This window comes from Prosopis cineraria, unplaced genomic scaffold (assembly GCF_029017545.1).
Source record: "Prosopis cineraria cultivar Desert tree isolate PC_DT_omini unplaced genomic scaffold, ASM2901754v1 PC7, whole genome shotgun sequence".
NCBI classification, from domain to species: domain Eukaryota; kingdom Viridiplantae; phylum Streptophyta; class Magnoliopsida; order Fabales; family Fabaceae; genus Prosopis; species Prosopis cineraria.
The window spans coordinates 32,283,410-32,307,343 of NW_026555338.1; the positions used below are offsets into that span (position 1 = coordinate 32,283,410).

The 23,934-nt window shown below is 34.6% G+C and overlaps 4 protein-coding genes and 1 long non-coding RNA gene across 9 annotated transcripts; 2 read left to right on the forward strand and 3 right to left on the reverse strand.

The window, feature by feature from the left end:
• The first annotated feature begins 342 nt into the window (after positions 1-342).
• On the forward strand, positions 343-2,917 carry LOC129316746 (cytochrome P450 72A68-like). Its single transcript, XM_054961128.1, is given in 7 exon segments — positions 343-358; positions 1,164-1,315; positions 1,859-1,926; positions 1,928-2,013; positions 2,016-2,241; positions 2,243-2,258; positions 2,492-2,917. Coding segments are annotated over 7 exon segments (990 nt in total).
• Positions 2,918-6,179: 3,262 nt separating this feature from the next.
• LOC129315607 (cytochrome P450 72A397-like) lies at positions 6,180-9,048 on the forward strand. Of its 2 annotated transcripts, none has more exons than XM_054959445.1 (5): positions 6,180-6,543; positions 6,754-6,971; positions 7,159-7,403; positions 7,772-8,159; positions 8,341-9,048. In XM_054959445.1, the coding sequence occupies exons 1-5, from the start codon at positions 6,264-6,266 to the stop codon at positions 8,770-8,772; spliced, it is 1,563 nt and encodes a 520-aa protein (XP_054815420.1). In that variant the 5' UTR covers positions 6,180-6,263; the 3' UTR covers positions 8,773-9,048. The 2 variants fall into 2 exon arrangements, with proteins under 2 accessions (XP_054815420.1, XP_054815421.1); XM_054959446.1 differs by lacking the exon at positions 6,180-6,543 and adding an exon at positions 6,632-6,672.
• Positions 9,049-9,292: 244 nt separating this feature from the next.
• LOC129315608 (uncharacterized) lies at positions 9,293-11,960 on the reverse strand. Its single transcript, XR_008594544.1, has 2 exons — positions 11,616-11,960; positions 9,293-9,587 (listed from the first exon to the last, which is right to left on the reverse strand). It is a non-coding gene; the product is annotated as an uncharacterized LOC129315608 (long non-coding RNA).
• A 3,440-nt stretch (positions 11,961-15,400) lies between these two features.
• On the reverse strand, positions 15,401-18,910 carry LOC129315806 (uncharacterized). Of its 3 annotated transcripts, none has more exons than XR_008594597.1 (6): positions 18,665-18,910; positions 18,356-18,577; positions 17,670-17,780; positions 17,179-17,238; positions 16,252-16,384; positions 15,401-15,679 (listed from the first exon to the last, which is right to left on the reverse strand). XR_008594597.1 is itself a non-coding variant. In XM_054959870.1 (5 exons), exons 1-4 carry the CDS (start codon positions 18,791-18,793, stop codon positions 17,200-17,202), a joined length of 501 nt encoding a protein of 166 aa, XP_054815845.1. In that variant the 5' UTR covers positions 18,794-18,910; the 3' UTR covers positions 15,811-16,384; positions 17,179-17,199. The 3 variants fall into 3 exon arrangements, 1 of the variants encoding a protein (XP_054815845.1); XR_008594598.1 differs by having other exon boundaries at positions 15,401-15,739; XM_054959870.1 differs by lacking the exon at positions 15,401-15,679 and having other exon boundaries at positions 15,811-16,384.
• Positions 18,911-20,066: 1,156 nt separating this feature from the next.
• On the reverse strand, positions 20,067-23,477 carry LOC129314989 (solanesyl diphosphate synthase 1, chloroplastic). Of its 2 annotated transcripts, none has more exons than XM_054958482.1 (6): positions 22,934-23,477; positions 22,700-22,800; positions 22,342-22,469; positions 22,139-22,242; positions 21,015-21,142; positions 20,067-20,932 (listed from the first exon to the last, which is right to left on the reverse strand). In XM_054958482.1, exons 1-6 carry the CDS (start codon positions 22,965-22,967, stop codon positions 20,384-20,386), a joined length of 1,044 nt encoding a protein of 347 aa, XP_054814457.1. In that variant the 5' UTR covers positions 22,968-23,477; the 3' UTR covers positions 20,067-20,383. The 2 variants fall into 2 exon arrangements, with proteins under 2 accessions (XP_054814457.1, XP_054814456.1); XM_054958481.1 differs by having other exon boundaries at positions 22,700-22,833; positions 22,934-23,474.
• Positions 23,478-23,934: the final 457 nt, after the last annotated feature.

Here is a 23,934-nt window from a genome sequence, read left to right on the forward strand (position 1 = left end):
TCAATATCCTTAATGTTTGGGCTAATTTAAAACTAAAAATTCAGAACAAATTTCTAACCCAAGCCCACACAACACATTAATTAAATCATATCCTATAATAATATTTATAAAAAAAAAATTAAATGCACCATAACCAATAGAATAATAATGACACCTTATTGTTACTATTATTTTTACCGTAGAATTAATAGTAACCCATATTATATTTGACAAAAGGTAAGAAGATTTCCCACGTTTCCTCTGACCACAATTCGACCCTTTGAACAGCGTGAACGTGCCAATGTCAGGTTGAGAGGGCGTTCTTGGCAAATGAATGATCTCATCTCCTTTGAAAATCGGCAAATGGAGACTGAGACAAGTCAGCCTTTGGCAAAATTAGTCTAAAGTTGCATTCTCTTCCCAATCTATCCACATCACGTGAACACACCACCGGCTATCATCTTCTGCTATTAACCCCACATGAATTTGAAATCATCGCCCGCGAGCTTGCTTTTTAAACCAATGAAAAAACAAATTTTTTAAAAGCAAATATTTTTAAAATTATATTGATTTAATTCTTTAAAATAATATTTGCATTAACAGGTTTGAATTTAAATTTAAAATTTAAAATCTCACATTTAAAATTATAAACCATATTTGATAAATTTCATTGATATGTTCAATTTTGTAAAAAAAAAAATTTGAATTGGGGTATTAAAAAAAAAAATAAAGGTGGAGACTTGCTTTTAAACTGTTCAGCCAAACAATAATATACAATTTTTAGCAATATCACCCATTCCATTCCATTTCTAAAAAACTCTCAACTGATTGACCCACCAAGCCTCTAACAATAATTTTAATGTACTTATTTTTGACACCGTGCCTTTAAATTGTAGAAATTTTTTATACGCTGATATAATTCAACATATCAGTTAACACAGTTTTTTCATGACCTCCCATTCAAAAAAAAAAAAAACAAACAAACTCCCAGACAAAGAGCCGCAACGTTAGTCTCTCCCACGCATAGACTATTTTGTAAACAATTTGATGCATGGTCAAGAAAGTGAAAGCGAAGTAAGAACAAGTCAACTGAGAGGGAAAGTATGCGTAGAAAATTAGAGTGATCAATAGTTCCATACAATTTTTTTTTTCTTTTCATTCAAATTCTCTCTTCCTTCTTCAAGTATCTTGGGCGTGGAAGATGGCGAAGCGTCTGTGGCTGAGGCCGAAGAAGCTGGAGAGGCTGCTTAGACAGCGAGGCCTTCAAGGCACCCCGTATAAGCTTCTCACTGGGGATTCAACCCAAATGTTTAATATGCTTATGCAAGCCAAATCAGTCAATTGAAGCAAGATTACTTGTATATCATATAGGAGACAACGATTATCAGACAACATATACAATTGAGATTTAAAAGAACTTTTGCTCTAAAAAAATTCCCAATTTATGAAATAATATGATTGGAACGTGCTGTATCTCATTTACGTTATACTCATGAAGCTCTAGCAATTGGTTAGAAAGCCAGGAAACAATACCTGTCCACAGAACAATCACACAAACAAATTGTTCCTTCTTTTTACCATAATTACAAGGAGTGGTTATTTATTGAGAGAATGACAAAAAAGTCCTAAAAAGATTAATTAATTTAAATTAGGTTTCAAGTGTTAAATTTTAAAAATTTGTAACACAATTTCTTAATTTTTTAACTTATTTTTTAAATTTTAACATAATTGAAGAGTAAAAAAAAATTATTTTCCCTGTTAAAATTTAAAATATAAGTTACAAATTTATTATAATAGAATTGTAAAATTCAAAAATTAAGTTGTAAATTTTTAAAATTTGACATTTAGAATCTAATTTGGATTAATTATTTTTTTTGAGACCTCTTGTCATTCTCGCTTGTTTATTTGTAGGTTTCTACCTACAAGTGAGATTAAGAGGATAAAAAAAAACAAGAGATATGCGAGCTTCACTTAAGGGTATAATCAACAAGAGAGAGAAAGCAATGGAGGGAGGGGAAGCCCCTAAGGATGAGTTATCATACTTCTGGAGTCAAATCACAAGGAAATTGAAGAACATGGAAATAACAAGGATGATGGCATGTTTATTCAAGATGTGATTGAGGAATGCAAGCTTTTCTACTTGGCGGGGCAAGACACTACGTCTGTCCTGCTTGTTTGGACTATGGTGTTGCTCAGCAGGTACCCTGATTGGCAAAAACGTGCAAGGGAGGATGTCTTGAGAGTATTTGGCGACCAAAAACCAAAATCACCTTAAGATTGTAAGTTCTTGTACGGTACCCTTTATAATAAATAGTAATGGAAGCATGAATTTTCTAATAAAATTTGACATGAAGTGTTCTTTTCAGAGTCAGTATTGTAAACAATATTTGCATGCTATAGTTTTATTACAAAACCTGACAGTTTAAATTTTGGAGAACTTTTGAAGAACTCAAGTCTTGTATTTATCTTTTATTATTATTATTATTATTTTCACTTTTTTTTTTTGCTGTAGTTGACCATGATTTTATATGAGGTCTTGAGGCTATACCCACCAGTATTATTGCTTGCTAGAAGTGTTTCTAGGGATATAAAACTTGGACACCTAAAAACACCTGCAGGAGTGCGTCTTTTTATAGCAACAGGTTTGTTTCACCATGATGGTGAATTGTGGGGTGACGATGCAAAGCAATTCAATCCAGAGAGGTTTTCAGAAGGAGTTCTAAAGGCAACGAAGGGGCAGGCTTCGTTCATTCCATTTGGATGGGGTCCAAGAATATGCATTGGGAAAAACTTTGCCATGCTGGAAGCAAAGATGGCTATCTCTATGATTCTACAACGTTTCTGGTTTGAGCTTTCCCCAACATATGCTCATGCTCCAATGGACGTGGCTACTCTTAGGCCCCAGTTTGGTGCTCAAATCATTTTACATAAACTGTGAATGTCTAGCTGCTGGGTAGGACACGCGCGCGCGCGCGCGCACTTGTATATGTGTCTTATGTAAGCATATATAGTATTTACTTAGGCAAGACCTCGTTTGAATTGTATTATGTGTTTATGTACACACGGCTTAATTAACGTGCATGATTAATTTCTTTTGAGCCTATTTCTCTCTTAGAATGAAGTTATTTGAGATGTTAACCTGCTTCAAGGAAGGGCAATTAATTGTGATTGTTGTGGGGGGTTGACGACATGAAAACCATGACATTGCATATTTGACACGAGACTCTTGCAGAGGACAGCTACTGCTGGAGGGCTGAAATTTTTCTCCTTCACAGGGGAATCAAAGACTGATTGCCAAGTAAAAGATATTCAATGCAGTTTATACCTTTATATAATTGCACGCTCAGCTTATTTACATTAGCCCATTTTACTGTATCAATCTAGTTTTTCGGCACCTTTTTGAAAAAAATGAACGTTGTGTGGGTTAGCTCTGTAGCGCCTAGCTTGAAACAACTTAGCTCTCTCTCCTCCTTCATTTCTTCTGCTCAATCAGTTAGTTGTTTATCATCCATCCAAGAAGCCTAGACTCTGGACTCAAGTTCTCATCATGATGGTAAACTCGCAAACATTTCAATGTCAATCATATTGACCGTAAGGTCCATAACAGATATACCACATCCTGAATGAAGTTTGGTTAAATTTACACCATCTTTTGCAGAAGTTTAGTCACAGTGTTGCAAATTGTACCAGTAAAGTTTCCCTCAGGTTTGAACTTTGAACAGAGCTTCCTTTTTGGGGGATTGGGAGAACAGGCATCAGATGACAATTATTAGTCCACTATACCCCACCAGTTCCTGTGCTCGCCAGAACTGCTCTAAACTTGGAAGCTGACGATACATTCTTTACTGATAAGTTTGATTCACTATGACTCTGAACTGTGGGGTGATGATGCAAAGGAGTTCAAACCAGAGATGTCTTAAGAAGGTACCCTATTCAAGTTTGCACAACTGAATAGAGACGGGCATGATCAATCTTTGATTGAGGCAATTTCTTTATTAAAATGATGGAGAAGACTAATCAACAGTGAATGGCTAGTTTCATTTCACACGTCATAGGACTAATTTAATTTGATTAATATTGATGGAGATTTGAATGTCGTCTTATAGAGCGTAATGTTTGAACGAAGCTGCCATAGATTTTTGTGCAACCCAACTTCCCTAGTCTTCCTGCGAACCCAACCAGCACTTTTGGGTTCGTCAGTTTGCAGTATCTGGATGATTCAAATTTAAAATATTATTTATAATTTTATTTTATAGTTACTAAAATAAAAATTTACAAAAAATATTAAATTTTTATCGTAAATATAATTCAAATTTAATTTAAAGTATTTAATTTAATATTAATTTTTTTTATAATTCTTATATATTAACTATTCAAGTATACTTTGCAGAATTTAGATTTAATATTAATTTTTATAATTTTTATTTTGATAAAGATAATATTTACAATTGAAATATATACATATAACTGGAATTTTCTAAAAAAATTATAAGTAAAAATTTTTAAATTTAGACTATGTAAAATAAATTTGGATAGTCAATATTTAAAAATTTAAATATTAAATTAGACTATTTAAATTAAATTTAAATCAAATTGATGATAAAAAAATTTATTATAATTTAATAAAATTTTATTATAATAAATATAAAATAAGACTCCTTTAGTCATATTTATAGGATAGAGAAAGAAAAAAAAATTTAGTTCAATTTATAAAATATTTGTCAATTTTCAATACTCTTCTTTATATTTTTATCTTTATTAAATACTTTGAATAAAAATATCAGTGATAAAATTTAAAAATATTTGTTAGGACTAAAGGTGAAAATTTATTAAATTTTAAAATAAAGTTAATAAAATTTAAAATTTTCTTTAATTTTAATAAAATATATTAAAAATAATTTATAAATAAGACTGAATACTTAAAATCTGAAAAACTCGTATTTCATTGCACTTATAAAATATGATGGTACTCCCTCATCTGCCGAAAATGATGGACCCGTTATTTTGAAGACCATAGGTATTTTGCCTATTTGGAAATTTGGACAGAAGGAGCAAGAATTTTGGACTTTCCAATGATACACAAAGTTTGCCCATTTTTTTATTTTTCAATCAACCAATTTTTTTAAGAACAAATTTATATTTTTTCCTTAAGGAATGCTAATCAATGACGCTTATTGACATACGGAAAAGTTACTTTTTTTTTTTCGAATGTTATTATGAATCGTAGTACATATTTTTTAAAAATAAAAAATACATGATGAATACGAAAAAAAGAAATTTAATGTGTATATATACTTTTTTTTTATTGACAATGCGTATACATACTGACAACCAACAATTGACTTAGTTAAATCTTTGAGAAAATAGACTAACATTATATAAAAATAAAAATATATAAATATATCCCATTATTATTAATTATTTTGCATTTAGGGTAATTTTTAAAATTTAAAATTCAATAATTATTTTGAAGGACCGAGCAGTGCTGCTGCAAAAAAAGAAAGAGATGGATCCCACTATATCTCTCATTTTTTGAATGAAAATGGAATATTTACAACTAAGAATAAATCTAAATCATCTGCCCATCACATTCAATCCACATTTTAAGAAATGATCAGTAAAAACAAAAGAGTGAATGCACATATCGTAAACTTATTTAGCAAATTAGCTAGCAGATTCATTAATCATTATTGTTTTTGTGATAGATATGCTCATACACATATATAACTCCTAATTTGTTGAATCGAATCCTCAGCTGAACTTATGGTGAAAGTAACTAACTTTATCATGCTAAGTGCTAACTGCCTCAGCCATGGCAAAAATCATCTTTGGTAATTGGTATCAAACCATAATCATTGTTAAACTTGAACACCCTCCAGTCAACTGAGCTACTAGTGGATTGTTCTGCAAAAAGGGTCTTTGCTGACGTATTTGGGACTTTAGGGAGCCATCTCCAGTTGTTGATGTATTATCAACATTAAAGGTTCTATCAATCATTTTCTTGTGGCATAATCTCTTTGGAAACTTGATCATTCTCGCTATGGGTCATTGACTAGCAAATTTGAGTCAAAGATCTTTTTCAAGCCCACTATGCTGTACAGTGCACCAATTGTCAAACTTATCCCCTTCAAATAGGTGCGATTTTTTCTGACCACAAAAAAAAAAAAAAATTATGAATTTGCTGCTTCTCACCAGTACCATTATCATATCAACATCTCATCTTAACAATCCATGGCCGAAAAGAGTTCTCTGTTCACTCTCCAGTTTCTTGTTCACTGCAAGAAATGGAAGCATCAAGGACCGTAATAGCAATCTATGTCCCGGTAGCGATTCTAGCTCTGGTATGGGCATGGAAGGCGGTGAATTTGCTGTGGCTGAGGCCGAAGAAACTGGAGAGGCTGCTCAGAAAGCAAGGCCTTCAAGGCACTCCTTATAAGCTTCTTACTGGGGATTCAACCCAAATGTTAAACATGCGTATGCAAGCCAAATCCAGACCCATGAATCTTTCCCACGATATCATCCCTCGTGTTTCCCCCTTTCTCAATCATATCGTCAACAAATACGGTATGCTTTTTATTTCGCACATTCTCTGACAGTAAAGTATGTGGTTTAGTAAGCTTCTGCTATTGATATAGAGGTGCTCAGAGTCAGCTGTGAAATTTTGTACAAGATAGGTTTGGACTGGTTTTGCAGGTGAAACGTTTTTGCTTCAATTCTTGTTTAATCTTTCTTCAAGTGTCGCTTATAAGTGATCATGACACACATGGTACGCAGGAAAGAACCCTTTCATGTGGATTGGACCAGAACCGAGGATAGTTATTACAGATCCTGTGCTAATCAAAGATATGATGAACAAGGTCTACGACTTCCCCAAACCTTATCCGAACCCACTCTTGAAGTTACTAGCCAGTGGTCTTGCAAGCCATGAAGGTGACAAGTGGGCTAAGCACAGAAGGATTATCAACCCGGCATTCAATGTTGAAAAATTGAAGGTCACTTTACTTTCCCTTGAGCGGTTGAAGCTTTTGTAGTGTCAACTTGGAAGTTTCCTTTTCTTTTTATCTCTTCAGTAAGCTCTTAAACATGTATACTTCATAGACACCACCTCTTGCTCTGGATGTTCATTTGCTTATTAACAGGCTGAAAATTTAATCTTCCCATCGTATTATTCTGCCACAGATCATGTTGTCAACATTTTATGTGAGCTTCAGTGATCTTGTTTACACGTGGGAGAAAATGTTGTCATCAGACGGCTCGTGCGAAATGGATGTATGGCCTTTCCTTCAGAACGTGACTTGTGATGTTATATCTAGGACAGCTTTTGGAAGTAGCTATGAAGAAGGAAAAAGAATTTTTGAACTTCTAAAAGAGCAAGCTGAACTTGCAATAAAACTTTTCTTCAAAGTTTTCATTCCGGGATATAGGTAAGAATACACAGTTGATATGATACACATTTCCATTCTGACTAAAACAGGATCTAGCCAATGAAATTAGTTTCAGTCAATTGAAGCAAGTTTACCAGTACTTCATATAAGAAACAACGAATCATCAGACAACATCTCCACTTGAGATTTAAAAGCGCTTTTGCTATAACAATTCCCAATTTATCAAATATCAAATAGAATAACTGTATCATGCGTATCTCAGTTACAAAATACATTCATAAAGCTCTCGTTCTTGCTTGGCTAGAGCCTAGAAAGCCAAACAATAATATAGGTTCACCAAAACAAGCGCTCAGACTAGTCATTCTCTCTTGTTATCATAATTACCAAGAGTGTTTGTTTATTTGTAGGTTTCTACCTACAAGTGAGAGTAAGAGGATGAAGAAAAATGACAGAGACATACGAACTTCACTCATGGATATAATCAACAAAAGAGAGAAAGCAATGGAGGCAGGGGAAGCCCCTAAGGATGATTTGTTAGGCATACTTTTGGATTCAAACCGCAAGGAAATACAAGAACAAGGAAATAGCAAGGATGATGGTATCACTATTCAAGATGTGATCGAGGAATGCAAGCTTTTCTACTTTGCCGGGCAAGAAACTACATCTGTTCTGCTTGTTTGGACTATGGTGTTGCTCAGTAAGTACCCTGATTGGCAGAAACGTGCAAGGGAGGAAGTCTTGCAAGTATTTGGCTACCAAAAACCAGACTTTGATGGCTTAAATCGCCTCAAGATTGTAAGTACTTATATGGTTTCCTTTATAATAAAATTATGATATGAAGGAATTATTTTTTTTTTAAGGTCAATAACATGAAGTTTTGTTGTGCCAGAGAAAAAGAACATGAAATCACAATGTAGACAATATTTGCATGCTATAATTTTACTACAAAATCGTGCGGTAATTCGTTTTGCCACAGGTGACAATGATTTTGTACGAGGTTTTGAGGCTTTACCCGCCAGTAGCTATGCTCACTAGAACTGTTACTAGGGATATGAAACTTGGACACCTGACAATACCCACAGGAGTGCATCTTTCTTTACCAATAGGTTTGGTTCAACATGAATGTGAATTGTGGGGTGATGATGCAAAGGAATTCAAGCCAGAGAGGTTTTCAGATGGTGTTCTGAAGGCAACGAAAGGGCAAGTTTCGTTCTTTCCATTTGGATGGGGTCCAAGAATATGCATTGGGCAAAACTTTGCCATGCTGGAAGCAAAGATGGTTATCTCTATGATTCTGCAACACTTCTGGTTTGAGCTTTCCCCAATATATGTTCATGCTCCAACGGATGAGATTACTCTTAAGCCCCAGTATGGTGCTCAAATCATTTTACATAAGCTGAGTGTTTAACTGCTGGAAAGCATAATTGATAGCTAGATAGGCATTGGCATGGATATAAGGTGGCATTTACTTGGGAAAGACGTCGCTTGAAGGTTTTGCTGCTGGAATGGATATATATACACGCATGTATACAATACAGAATTTACTTTAGCCAGACATCATTTGTACTGTGTTTACATTCACGCAGCTGAATTGACTTGCATGATTAATCTCTGATTGAGACCATTTCTTACTTAAAATGATGGAAAGGGGTCATCAACAATGGCAAGCTAGTTTCACACGTCACATCACTGATTTAATTTTAATTAATATTGTTGGTGGTTTAAACGTCATTTACAGAGTGGATTACTTGAGACGTTGCCACGTTGGCCATTTTTAGGGAAGGGCAGTAAACTGTGATTGCCGTGGGTGAAAACACCAACGACATGACACTTATTTGGAATGACACTGGCAGCGCAGGGCGATTCCAAAGGAGAACCGATTACTGATTGCAAGGACAGAAATGTTGAATACAGTTTACAATTACACCTGCACGCAATTGCCCATTCATCTTTTTTTTTTTAATTGCAAACTGAAATGTATAAATGCTTAACAATCCAATCAAGTCAGTACAGAGGTTATACAGAACAAAAGCAGAAAAACTTGAACTAAAAACGGATCAAAACAAAAACTAAACAATAACCTATCCCTCATCATCCTCCACCTCATAAAGAAAAGGTGAAGAAGAGTGATTCCTTTTTGGCTAGATCAGCAGTACAATTTGAATAGACATTCCAGTCCTGCTCCGGATGACATCTTCGTACGGACTGCAAAGCAAAGTATTCCTGCAAGTAGATTGATAGCTTCAGCATAATTAGTTCCATACTTTAGAGTGTAGATTGCTTCAACAAAATTTCTAGATCCCTATGAACTAAGATCCAGTTTGGAACGTAGGCCTGAATTTAAAAGAATTGGGATTAAAAGTGAAATTAAGATTTTCAAAATATGTTTAGTATGGAATAATAATTGCAAAAAATACTTTCTTCTATTTTATTTTATAATTAAACATAAATTATAAAAAAAGTACAATACCCCCATAATTAATAAAAAAAATTTGCCAAAACCCATTTTCTCTCTGTCACTCACAACCTCAACCTCCCCCCGCTGTTGATTACCCTGTTCAACAATATGAAATTGGGAGCAAATGCAGCAACAGTTCTTGTCTATGATGGATCTTAAAGATTTAAAGGCAAGTGCAACAACCCTATTCAGTGCAGATTTAAAGGCAAGAAGGCAAAGAGACTTGAACTAGTGGTGCAAGACGACGAGAGTTAGACAGAGGGAGAAGGGAGGAAGATGAAGGGAGAATGGTGCTAATGGTGGAAGACGAAGGGAGAACAAATAGGAGGTAGACAGAGGGAGAAGAGGAGAAGACGAACCAATCAATGGTGGAGGATGACATCGATACTAGGGATGGCCATGGTAAACTTCAGTAAGTGAGAGAATGGTGAGGGATGGGGTTAGGGGCAGGGGCAAAGAGACAGGAGAGAGGATGTAAGGATAAAGGCAATTTGGTTTGGAAAAAATCAATCCTAAATTGATTTTCCAATAATAAGGGTGATGATATTGGGTAATTCATGTAGATGAGATTAGAATTGAAATTAAATTTCCTAATACTTCACACCAAACATAAAAAAAGCTAGTATTAGCTAATGTCAATGCTAGTCCCATCTTTCTAATTCTTCATATCAAATGAGGCCTAAAGTGTTAGGAGGAGACTCCCAACAATAACATCAACAACACAGTAGTGACATGCCCGCAATCCGTTCTGCTTAGCCTAAGCTTACAAGTTGCAACTTTGCTTCCCCGCTATCCTCATTATTCACAGCTCAATCAGTTCATCATCCATCCAGAAGACTATACCCTGGGCTCGAATTCTAATGATGGTAGATTAGCAAACGTTTACCATATTAATCATATTGTACTTAAGGTCCATAACAGATACACCACACCCTTAATTATGAAATTCAATTGCGTTTATACTATTTTGCATACATTTAGTCACAGATTTGCATTTAGGACAATCAAGGTCGCACCCTGACTTTGAACAGAGATTACTTTGGGTGGGATCGGGAAAAGAATTATCAGATGACAAAAGATGGTCCACCATTCTCCATCCATAATCTGATAAGCTTTGGTTGGAGAGGGAGTGGCTTAACCACTTAAGGCACTATGTTGCTGAATATATCAATTCTTGAACTTACAGTGGACAGTTTAAAATTCAATTGGATAAACTACCCAGATAGGCATTCCTCTTCAGCATATTCATTTACGCTTTGTACCTTTGCAGATCATCCACACAAAGATGTCATACAAGAAAACCTTGCCTCTCCGGTGCATGTCGGGACATGCAATGGATGCGCCAAAACACAATTAAACAAAAACGAAGTGTTTTGACGTGTTAGAAGATAGTACCATTGGACTGTCCATAGACGCGCAATTTGGGCCATCTATTGACTTATCAAACCAGCATCATTTTATGGTTCTTCACTTCTTTTGTTCATATCATTTTCCACTTTAACTGATAAAAATGTTTGGTTTCTTTGACGAAGTTGGTATATTTAGGTTCCATATCCCAATTCCTAGCCTGATATCAGCGTCACGTTGCATTATGATCCAAGTCGACAAACTTCTCTCCTCTTTGTTTTTTTTTTGGGCGGGGTGTGTGTGGAGTCTGTAGAACTATGGCCATTGAGTTAAAACGTAAAAAATAAAATAGACATCAGATCTGATTAAAAAAAAAATAGATATCAGATATGATAAAAATTTAGGGCGGTTCCCTGAATTAAAACATGAGAGAGAACATGTAAAACCTTGAGGCCGCCCCAAAATCAGATATTGGCCGGGTGAAATTGAGCCCTCACACACAGATTGTGCAGCTGAGAACCCATTGGAACGGCCGGAGACATGTTTATAAATGTTTAATCACAAAAAGGGATGAGAAGGGAGAAGAGTAGAATGTACGGAACCTTTCTGTCATTGCAAAGCAGAAACAGAGGATTCAGATTGCAAAGATGAAGAAAGGAGTTGCGTTTTCTTTATGCCCGCAACGGAACTCAGACGACATTGGTGAGCTGGGTCGCCCGGTTCTCTCAAAGGCACATGAGAACGCGTTCTAGGGTTTCCGCGATAATTATAGAGAGGGAATCAGTATCAAATGTCTATTTTGCCCTCACTTCCCCAATCCTTAAATTTCATTTACTAGTTATGCGCTTATTTTTATTGGATAGGCATGTCAGTGTTTAATGACTATTTTGCACTCCTTTCCCAAACTTTAAATTTAAATCTCATTTAATCATTTATTTTAAAATTTAACCTTGTTAAAAAAATATATTATATGCAGTATACACCAAACGTGAAGTATAACAATAATAACAAGTTTATTACACTTAAAAACACCAAATATAGAACACAAATAATTTATTTATTCTTATTAAATAAGCACCAATATGTAGAATATAATAAAATTTATAGAAAAAATCTCTCTTCCCCTAATATTTTATTTTAATAAAAATAAATAATTAGATAAAATTCCAATTTTATCAAATGTCCTCAAAGGGACATTATTTTATTTCGTTGTTTCTCGCTTTCCTGTTTTTTCCCTTCCGTTGTTGTTTCTGGTTTTTTTTTTTTTTTTTCCTGCTTCAGCTTGATACTGTACCTGGCGTGGAAGTGGAGTGCAATTTGGCCCCCAAAAAAAAGGAAAAAAGTAGATAAAACTAAATAGATAGCTGGGAAAATGACAATTAAGAAGACCATTAATTACAATTAGAGATTTAAAATTATTAAAATCTCAATAGTAAATTATAATTTTCTCTTAAAATTAAAAATATATATGAGTATAAGAAATTGCTCTCACTTAAAAAATAAAAAAAAGATATTACTGAAATTATTATAATATATTAAAGCTATTATTAATTTTAGTTGAAAACTCACGGTCCTTACTTAGAAATGCATTGTTTCGCACTATAAAATTAAAATTTACTTACAAAACTTTCAAAAAGTATTTATGAATATATCATAATCATTTGAAAGTTTATTAAAATTATTTTTAAATATGAAATCAAATACTTGTGAATTTTTATATTTGTCAATATATAGGTAAGCTACTTAAAAAATCAAGAAAAGGTACTAGTAAAATTACTACCATATGTTCAAACTATTATTAATTTTAATTGAAAAGTCAGGATTTCAAATGTCATGGGTTGAAACTATTAAAACTACTATTGCAAATTGAAACTATTATTAACTTTAATTAAAAAAATCAGGATTCCAAATGTTATGGGTTGAAACTATTAAAATTACTATTACAAATTGACACTATTATTAATCTCATTTCTAAATATGAATTCTAATTTTTTAACTAAGAATGACAATAGTTCTAACATATAATAATAATTTTTAATACTCGAAGACAATTCTATAAATTTATATATGTTTTTTAATTTTAAGTAAGAACTATAGTCTATTATTGAAATTTTAATAATTTAAAATTTTTAATTATAATTAATAATCTTATGAAATCTTTAATTATCATTTGCCCTCGATAGTTTAACGCTTCATAAGATAGGTGACAAAATGCAATCAATAGTTTCTTTTAGGCCTAATAATTCTTTTAGCCTAAAATTTTTCATTCATATAAAAGTTAGGGCCAATGTGCAAATTTAATTATAAATTATTTTTAAAAAATTAATGGGTACCTCATACTACAAGGTAGTGCCAAAAAAAAAAAAAGATCATTCGACACCTCACATTTATTTTTCACAAGCGTCGTTTATTTTCAAGGTTAGGGGGGGCCCACCACAGATGTCCAGCATAACTTCGCCCTCTGTCTCTCTTCAAAAATTTCATATTCTCTCTCTAACCCATGATCTTGTCATCGTGAGTGTGTGTGAAGCACAATTCATACGCAAGATGAAATTAGCATGAATATCATGCCCACAGATATAAATCCTAATTAGATCACTAAACACTAGTTTCATACCGACATGACCTTCATCAGCCTTGTTAACGTTGAACTTCATCCAGTTCTTTGACGTGCACATGTTCATGAGAAAGGAGAAAAAAAAACAAACAAACAAACAAACCCCGCAACAGTCATGATGCCACTAACCAAAGAAACAATCCTGGTAGCAGTAGCTATTATCAATATCAAAAACTCAAATGGTACCAAGCACATGATCACTTGTAATGGTAAGTTCACGGGACGTGAGACAAGGCTGATCAATCATAAGAGACTTCCATCGCAACCAAAGAAACGAAGCAAATTCCAATAACAAAGGGTTTCGCTGGATTATTGTTATTATAGACGCCGCGGGTGGGTGATGAATTATGGGTTTGGCTGGAGAAATGTAACCCATTGTGACGTGGCCCTAAGAGTATAGGAGTCCGAATTGGTGAGAGAGAAACTTGGGTAAGGGAGTGAAATCTGATTTCTCATCGAACCACGAATTTTTTAGAGGAATTACTAGCAATGGCCGCAAGGGACGACGGAGATGGGGGTGCCAGCGAGAATTTGACCATGGATTTAGCTTCGGAAGCTTCAATCACAAATTTAGGATGATGATCCATTTTTGATTGAGAGGGGGAAGGAACAGGATTGTGGGAGGTATATATAGAGAGAGAGAGAGAGACTGAGAGAAAGAGAGGCGGAGATGAAGAATGAGGGGCATCAATTATCATGAGCATGTCACCACTGAGCCAATAGAGTAGGTGAAATATGTTGGGGGGGGGGGGGGAGTGTGTGTGTGAAGCAAATGAAAGCTGTGCTGGACGTTTGTGGTGTGTCTCATAAGCTTTAAAATAAACGGTGCCTGTGAAAAACCAAAAACCGTGAGGGGCAAGATGCTTTATTTACTGTAGTTAATTTTCTGCACCACCTTATAATATAAAATACTCAGTAGTTCTTGAAAAATAATCCGTAACTGAATATGTACATTTAAATAAATTTCAACCAAATTAAATATAGTGAATTCTTTTTTACTCCATCCAATTATTATTGGTTCATTTGGTCAGGTTCTCATCATAGGCCGGTTTTGCACAGGAAAAAAAGGCGTTACACATAACATATATAGCATAAGGAGAATAGCACTTAAAACCCTACATCAAAGAAATTAGCACTTAAAGCTCTATACATTTTAAATTTATTATACAAGCCTGAAAGACTTACATGCAAATCACATGAATATCTTATTGTTCATAAACTTAGGAAACTAACACATTATTGTCATTATTGATATTGTATTGTTAATGTATGAGACCTTGTCATATTATATATAAATATTTTGTTGTATATACACTTAAAAATTTTATACACTTCAGCCGACAGACAAATGAACCTTTTTTCAAAAAAAAAAATCACATTTACATTTAAGGGCTTTGGGCTTACAAAATCAATTCAAAATACATTAGACTATAGGTATACTGTCTTTTTGTATTTTTTTTTTTATTTGAGGGCCTTAGTTGTCATTCTCCTTATAACACGTGATTCATATGTACAACAAAAAATGAATCACATCACAGACCCGCTTCCTGTAATATTATTAGCATTATATAGGTATACTATTATGTATTTCCTATAATTGATATGAACTTTGAATTATATATGCCTTTTAATCTTAAAACGCTCATTATTAAATCTTGCCTCAGTCCATAAGAAAGGGAAACAAATTGTCAAAGTAAACTCCTTTTACAAAATCTGCAACTATTCTGTGTTGACGCCCATAGAGAGTACCAAAATCAAAATACACATTGATCAAACGCAGCGCATCAATTCAGTTGTTCAGCATAAAATTGTTGGTTACTCGGAGGCCACGAAACATGCACCCACTGTTGCCAAGAGATTTTAAGTGTTTCCTCTTGTTCTCAAAAAGCATCACTGAATCAGCATCCGAGCCCAGTTAGAAATAATGCAAGACAACAAATCAAGCATTAACCTCTGAAAATACGTGTATCACAAACTTTTCAATATAACAAGTCTGACATATTTACATGCTATTCATGACTGGCTTAGTTTACAATTCTTTTATAAATCGTTCTTTCCCTGAATTACAATTTGATGGGATTGGATAATCAGGGTTCGTGTATGTTTCTTAACTTAAATTAGCATTCTTATTTTTGTTCTTTAAAAATCATAATTGACATTGTTCAGTGCTCCCTAATCGCCTTGTTTATTCAACAGTCACCTCTCCTCCTTTTTCTTTTTCTTTTTCTCTGTCTTTTTCTTTTTTCTGTCCACACAGATTATGACTCCACTTCATTGTATGCTCACTCCTTCACTTCATTCATTTACATCACATGAGATATTTAACCTTTCGCCAAACATTCTACACCTCTACTATAATAATGAGCTCGTAAAAAGGTAACTTTTCAATTCTTCCCCCAATTTCATTGAGGCCAATCAATAGATCTCTAAGCTTCCGGCCCAAAAATTAATCAAGGGTCCCTGACCTTATTTCTCTCCAAGACTAGCCTTTCAGCAAGTATTTCTGAAGTCAGAACCAACTTGACGTAATTGCTGATGCAAGAAAATTTTTTTGTCAAACCATGCTTCATAGCTCAGAACAACTCACAACATATCACTCTGCAATAAACACAATGCCATAAAACATGAGCGGGGGAGAGGACTTCAAAACACATTCAGAACTGCAATTATTGGCACCAAAAAAAAAAAAGATGAAGAAAGAAAGAAATTTTAACCAATATATATAGAGAAAACCAAACTCACGTTATAGAAAAAGAAAAGCTTCATATAAATATAATGATCATCCATAGATCATTGCACTCAAATCATAAAATTCATCAATGTTTGAGTCTAACATTTATCCCAAGATAGATAAACCAATTCCTCTTCTCCATCAATGCAACACCATCATCAGGATCATCGCTAAGCAATCCCTCAACTCCTATTCATCTTCTAAAATTTCTATTATCAAGCATCAAGCATATCAAGAGCATGCAGAGAATGCTGCCGTTACCCCCTTCTCATGCTCTTGACATGGTTAATGAATACTAAATCATTCAATATTGATTGTCATCATCCAAGGCTGGGTCAAGTGAATCTCCAGCAGAAGCCATAGCAAAATCATTTAAATTTGGACTATTGTCGATCCACTAACATTTTGTGCCTATAGCATGTGACACAACTGCACAAAATTAGACCTTGTGAGGCAGCTTTAGCAGAGCTATATGAGTTGCCCAGCCACGCATCTAGCATAGTGCCCAAGGGCCATAACATTGAGGCTTCAAGCTATACAGCAAACTATTCAATACTAATAACTATGGTTGAGGGTTTATTATATATCTAGCCCAATATAAATGTTTCAATCAGAAGACTAATGCAGACAATTCGAGTATGGAGAATTGAACGCACAATACCTCGTGTCATCTTCAATACAATCAATAATCCAGCTTTCCAAAACAATCAGGTGGCCAAACCTAACAACACCATAGAAGTTTATAAAAATCATTAGCATAAGAGTCATGCCCCTGGGAGAAAAAGTAAATACTGCACATCTCAAGTAGTTAACCAACATGAAAGAAGCCTATGAGAAGAAATTATACTAAGCAACTTTTGTCACAGAACCTAGATTAAAAGTCACAAAATACTAAAATTTGACTCTTAAATCCACAAGTGACTGCAATCACTAGAACAATCTCAGTATTAAAATAAAGTATGGTACATGAAAATAGCAGTATTATCAAAAGCCTACTTCACTTCTATATTATAATGAATGTGACCACACCAAGCCAAAAGAAAAGGATTTTGCAAAACGAAGCCCCTTGAAAACTCAAAAGTCAAGAGAAGAGAAATATCATATAACAAACCTTCAAAAATAGAACAGTATATCGAGAAACACATCACTTACCCTAAAAAAGATTTTTCCTTGAATGAGACCATATGGAATAGGACCATAATGCCGTGAATCACGGGAGGCATAGAAGTTATCCCCTTGAATCCAAACATGCCCCTTCGGCACCTGACAAGTAAGCATTATGAAACGAGCAGAAAAAAAGCAGCAGCAGGCAAAAAAAAAAAAATGGTGATAAAAAACAATACAAGAAATCATGGCATCAAAACAAGCAACCTTTTAATTATAAATTTAAAAGTGGGTAACGAATAGCAAAGGCGCCAAACAAGTTGATTTGTGATTGTAGTCTGCTATGATTCAGCACAAGGAATTGGCTTCAAATGATACTCCGAACAAAATAACAGCTCACAGTACACGAAAGAAAAGTAACAATGGAATCAGAATTTAATTTTGTAATGGCGATACTTCAAATGAAAGATATCATCACGTCAACCAATTTGATCAGAGACGCTTGTAAACAAGGGTTTTCATCCGAACACTAAGCCTAGTGAAATTAATTAACATAACGAATTAACATAAACCAATAATTACAACAGAGAGAGCTATCAAGTAGGTATAATTCACAATCATCAACCAAAAACATTTCAGGGCACATAGCTTCAGTAAATTATTAAAAAACAAGAAAAGGAAAAGTTCGCGAAAATATAAAAGGCAGCGGGGAGTGAACTACAAAGCATGCCCACCACAGCAGTTTGAGCTACATCACCGTGCCTAGGATCAAAGTAAGTGATCCTATCCCCTTCCATGCCCACAATGCGCTTGGTCAAAGTCCGATTAGGGTTCAAGGGAGAGCGAACCAGCACCAAATCTCCAGGCCCAAGCTTCCCCATTCGAGGAGACACGTGCTCGGTGAGTAGCACGTCACCGGTGAGATTCATGGTGGGGAGCATGCTAGGCCCATACACCTGCACCGACAGAGTACTGCAGTTGAATCAATTGGATAAAGTTAAAAAAAAAAAAAAAAGGTCGACATTCGATTTGAGGGAGTTTACGTGAGTAGGGGAGCAAAGATAGTTGTTGGTAACGTGGAGGAGGCAGAGGAACTTCACTGTAATCGCTGAGCGATCCACCACTTCCTTCATGATCCCTCTCCATTGTGCTATGTAACTCAGCAATCCCATCTTTCGCTGTAGCCTTCGAGCTGCAGTATCAACATATAAACCTGAAACTGGGACCACTCACCAGACCGAAACTACAGCCTCCAATTGCGAATTTGCTGGACCCCTTCACTTCCCCATTTTCCATTTCCTCTTCGCTTCTCGTCTTAATCATCGAATCATGATTTAGTTGAGATTTCATATTTCATTTAAATTAATTTTTTTATTTAATTATAATCGTAAATTTTGAATTATAATCAGATGAAATTAGTAATATTTTAAATTTATTTATTTATTTATTTATAAATTTTACATTTCGATAATAATATTATGAAACACTGAATAGTAAATATCAACCATTCAAAAATAAATTTAATAATTAAAATAAAAGATAAAGAAGAAGTGGAGAAAAGGGAAATGGAAAGAGACCAAGTTTGAATTTGCCATACTCGCCGTTGCCATGTGAGATGATTGTGATTATAGTATTACACGAATTTTCTTCAACCAAGAATGAAATCAAGAGGGCCAGTATTTTATAACCTATTCATGCGCTTTTTCACTCCAAAAATTTGTGTTTTTTTTTTAATATTACAAGCACGAGTCACAACTCAAAATTAACCTGCGCCTAGTTTATTTGTACAAAAATTTAAAATTATTATATGAAATTTGAGAAAACAAATTTATTATTAAAAACTATAAATAATAAAATAACTATATTCATTCATTTCCATTTTACATAGCATTTGTTTTGGTGGCAAGAAGATATATAAAGTTTTAAATAGGAAAATATTTAGGTACTTAAATTTATATGCTAATATACTTAATTACAAGAATTCGTTATAAAATGGATAAAACAAACAAACCTTTTAAATATCTAAAGTATAAAAGTTTTTTCTTTTTAGATATCAACGAAAATTGCCCTTCCTTACTTGCAGAGCCGCGCTATGAAGACTAACAATGGAAGAGGAAGAGAGAGCATGAAACGCAAATAGATCTCATTTGACCTCTATTTTCTTCTCTTATACATTACCAGTGAATCTTCAAATCCATCTTATAACGAATAATGGTAATTAATGATTTTGAGTGCATAATGATTTGCTTCACAAAAACAATTTCCCACTTCAATTTCGAAATAAAATTCTGGGTTTACACTTACTTTATGCAGTACAAACATAACCTCTGCTATATATGCCACTTGTGATATGATCTGCAGAATTTACAATCTTACCTTGAACTTGAGCACACCATGATTGTTGCATGCCATCCCCAGAAAATAATAAAGGATAGCAAACCAAGGTATTTCTTAAGTCTTTTTCTTTCTAGATCCAAATAAAGAAAAATTTGGAAAAGAATATAATGCAGTAAGTAGTGTTATGATACAACAATGGGATTATCTTATTTTCCTGGCAACTTAAATAGCAGGAAGCTGCAAAATATACAATGTGATGAGGAGGTGTGGTTGCTTACTATCTCCAACTACGTATATATTACTAGTACTACCTCTGTATCAGGAAAGGCTTGACATATTTGCTGGAAAATTCTTGAAGCTTTTTTCTCTTGTGCATTACCACACAACAATGCTTTTAACAGTCCGTGTTTCGCCATACCACAGGCTTATGCAATTCTTTGAAGATTATACGCCACCATATTCTCCAGAGCTAAACGGTATGTGCTCTGAGGAAGGCACTGGATGTTTTGAATCGCGATATCAGCTTTTTCTTTTGCCAGCTCTTGAGCTCTTTCGATGCCACCAGAGCTCTTAACCAAGGCAATGGCCTCATTGAAGGAACCGGTCTCGCTGAATTCGGACTCAATGATATCCCTCAGCTTTTGTTCTCTCTCCAAAGCAAAGATCACGGGTGCGGTCAGGTTGCCTTTGGCAAGGTCACTGGCTGCAGGCTTTCCCAGTTGCTCTGAAGTTTGTGTGAAATCCAATATATCATCCACAATTTGGAAGGACAGGCCAAGATTTCTACCATATTCATACATTTTCTCAGTGATGCTGCTGTCAGCACCACTAAATATCGCAGCACCTTTTGTACTGGCAGCGATCAAGGAAGCCGTTTTGTAATAGCTCTTGATAAGATATTCTTCTAGTTGTAGCTCACAATCAAACAAGCTAGAGGCTTGCTTTATTTCACCACTGGCAAAATCTTTAATCACCTGTTAGGACATATACCAGAGTTATGATGATTTTAGAATGCAAGTTGAAGACATTTTGGGTAGGTATGATGATGGAACTTACTTGGCTGATAAGTTTAATAACCTCAAGGTTTTCGAGGTTAGCGAGATACCAGGAAGATTGAGCAAACATGAAATCTCCAGCCAGAACTGCCACTCTTGTCCCGTACAGTTGATGAACAGTTTCCTTCCCTACAAATACACAACCCATCAGAGGGGTAAATGTAGAAGAACTGAAAAAGTAGTTTACAAGATAAACTGACACACAATAAACTCAAAGAAATGTTGTTAGTACTATCAAGCCAATAAGCCCATGTTGCATTCAGCTTAATTGAAATCTTCAGTATCTCCAATTCAAGACAATAAAGGAAAATGCAGTTCACGAAACAAATTAACAAACTTTACAAAAAGCTTATTTCCCCATCAACTTCCTGGAGCTTTCATGTCCCTATACCTTTACAGATTTAAAGTTTGGCTTAACACGTAAGAATATCTACACAAACAGACGTATTTTGGGCACCAAAAACATATTTAAGAGCACATAAATGTAGATAGAAACATGTTCCCTAACAGTTCTCAGTTCTATTCCATAGATTGACAATAGCAATCAATTATAAAAAGTATGCGCAGGAGCTGACATACAAACTGAGTAACTAATAATAATTGATTTTCTGAAGGTACAGACTTAAGGTGTCACGATCAATTTCTTTTCTTTCAAGAGAGAGTGGAAAGGACTTGGGCAGAGATTAGCTCATCAGACAAAAGAGAGTTAAACTGAAATACATGGAATGAAGTTTTATTCTCCTCCAAAACTTGACAAACATAGAGGAACTTCTAGTGTGACACTCTTTAACCCTCTGGGCATCAGAATTTAGTTCAATTTTTAAATTATTTTACCTTATTTTAAATGCAGACAAGCTCTTATGATATGGGGGGAAATTCCTTTTTGTTTAGACTTCTAATGCTGGGGAACATATTAAAGAATTTTACTGCAACAAATGCCTAACCCTCACCACTTCGGTAAAATAATATAAGATTTTAAAGAAACTCCTGATAAATAGACTTTAAAATAAGTGCCTCAGGTTAGCAACCACAGTAACCTCAATATATGAATAAAACTCCTTTGTAGTACTTCAAGGTATTCGTGCAAATTACATTCTTGCTTACACAGAAGGCTTACAGGCCTACCTCTTCGTAGGTTGCTCTCATCTAATACATCATCATGTATCAAACTGGCAGTATGAATCATTTCAATTATTTCTGCTAATCGCCGATGCTTCATGGTAAGTTCCCTGGAACCATGTTCAAATGAAGCTTGCTGCTTTAATCACCATACAGTGCAAATCACTTTCAGCATAGGCACAAAGAGATATAGAACATTCCTTACTTACTTCATTCCAACTAGTTCTCCTGTGGCTCTTGAAACCAAGAAAACCAGAGCTGGTCTCATCCTCTTCCCACCGGCACTAAAGATCTGTTCGGCTGCAGACATCAAAACAGGATTTTCTGCACCAACAATCTACCAGACAAAGCATCTTCTTTAGATAAAGTAAAGTTCTACAGCATACTGTTTATAAAATAAAAGGAAAACATAAACAAGCAGGCACATCATCATTGACAATGATCAAGTCTTAGCAACATCTGACAGGATCATCCACGTTGTAAACTTGGAACTATTAACACAATTACATAATCTCATCAACAATAACAGGAGCATACAGCAGGAGATCTACAGGAAAATTTGCTCACCGACTTGAGGTTTTTGTTGAGAGTTAGTAGGTCATCAGCAACCACCTCAAACAATTTGGCAGGAGAAATGGGGGTTTCTGAGAAATTCTTCAAGTCCAATCCTGTTGAAAGGTCTTGACTATATTTAGTTCTCCCTATGACCAAAATTCTCAATGTTCAGTTTCGCTGCTGTTACTAATAGCTGTGCTTATTGGAACCATCAATATGAACCAAGTTTATTTATAAATCTTATACCATTTACCGCGGGCTCAGGCTCCACCGTCTTCATCGAAGAAACTCGACATTGAGTGTTACCCCGCCTACAGCAAGCGGATTTACGAGCTCCATAGCCTCTGGCCCAAACTCTAGAATTCACCTCGGAATAATTTCTCACAGAACAGCGCTCGAATGAAGCATTGGAAGAGCACCCACAAGCAAGCCAGATTTTGGCAGCAAAATCCAGGCTCTGGATCGTTAAGTCAGACCCAGAAACAAAAAGCAGCGAGTTTCACTTTCAAATCAAGAACCCAGATGGAAAATAAGCTAAATTTGTCTTTAAACTGATCAGCAGAAAGCGGCAAAGGAAGAAGAATACCACTATCTTCAGAGGCTATGAAGAAAAACAAAGAAAGGACGAAGGCTGAAAGGCTAGTTCGTATTGAAGGCAGTTCTGTATAGAGAAATCACACGTGTGTCAGAATCTGAGTGCGAGGGAAATTGAGTGGATCCAGAGAACCCACATAGACATAGGTCATCTACGTTTCTTATCAGAGAGATTCATGGTTCTGGCTTCTTAGCCGATTACGAGTCTCGCAAGAGGCTGGGAGGCTGTACGTGAGATATAAAACGGCTTTATTGGTGGATCAATAATAAAAGGTTACTCATATTAATAGAATATAATAATAAAATTTTATCAATTTATTTTTTCAAATCAAAAGTTCAAAACTTTAAGTTTTTAAAGTTATCCATAAATAATTAATTATTATATGATAATATCATTTCAATTTTATTTTTATTTAAAAAATAATATTAAACAAGTATTATTAATGAAATTTTAATTTTCTTAAATTGTCAAATATTTTGAAATAAAAAAATTCTCTAATGTTTTTTTTATAATTTGAAATGGAAGGGTGCATCCACAAATTACACAGGCCCATACAAATTACAATTGGTGTTCGGTGTTAACAAAGATAGTACTTTTTATTAAAAAAAAGAGTAATTATACTGTATTTTTTAAAAACATACTATGTTGTTTG

Bases quoted from the DNA above. Each gene is read 5' to 3' on its own strand.
- LOC129315607 (XM_054959445.1), top strand. From the start codon at position 6,264: ATGGAAGCATCAAGGACCGTAATAGCAATCTATGTCCCGGTAGCGATT. The intron at 6,972-7,158 runs GTCACTTTACTT...ATTCTGCCACAG, and splicing joins TCAATGTTGAAAAATTGAAG to ATCATGTTGTCAACATTTTA. The intron at 7,404-7,771 runs GTAAGAATACAC...GTTTATTTGTAG, and splicing joins GTTTTCATTCCGGGATATAG to GTTTCTACCTACAAGTGAGA.
- LOC129315806 (XM_054959870.1), bottom strand. From the start codon at position 18,793: ATGGGATTGCTGAGTTACATAGCACAATGGAGAGGGATCATGAAGGAA. The intron at 18,578-18,664 runs GTAAACTCCCTC...CTGTCGGTGCAG, and splicing joins ATCTTTGCTCCCCTACTCAC to GTGTATGGGCCTAGCATGCT. The intron at 17,781-18,355 runs GTGGGCATGCTT...CTTACTTGTCAG, and splicing joins ATGTAGCTCAAACTGCTGTG to GTGCCGAAGGGGCATGTTTG.
- LOC129314989 (XM_054958481.1), bottom strand. From the start codon at position 22,967: ATGAAGACGGTGGAGCCTGAGCCCGCGGTAAATG. The intron at 22,834-22,933 runs GTATAAGATTTA...TTTTGGTCATAG, and splicing joins GCCTGAGCCCGCGGTAAATG to GGAGAACTAAATATAGTCAA. The intron at 22,470-22,699 runs GTGAGCAAATTT...TTTGTCTGGTAG, and splicing joins TCAACAAAAACCTCAAGTCG to ATTGTTGGTGCAGAAAATCC.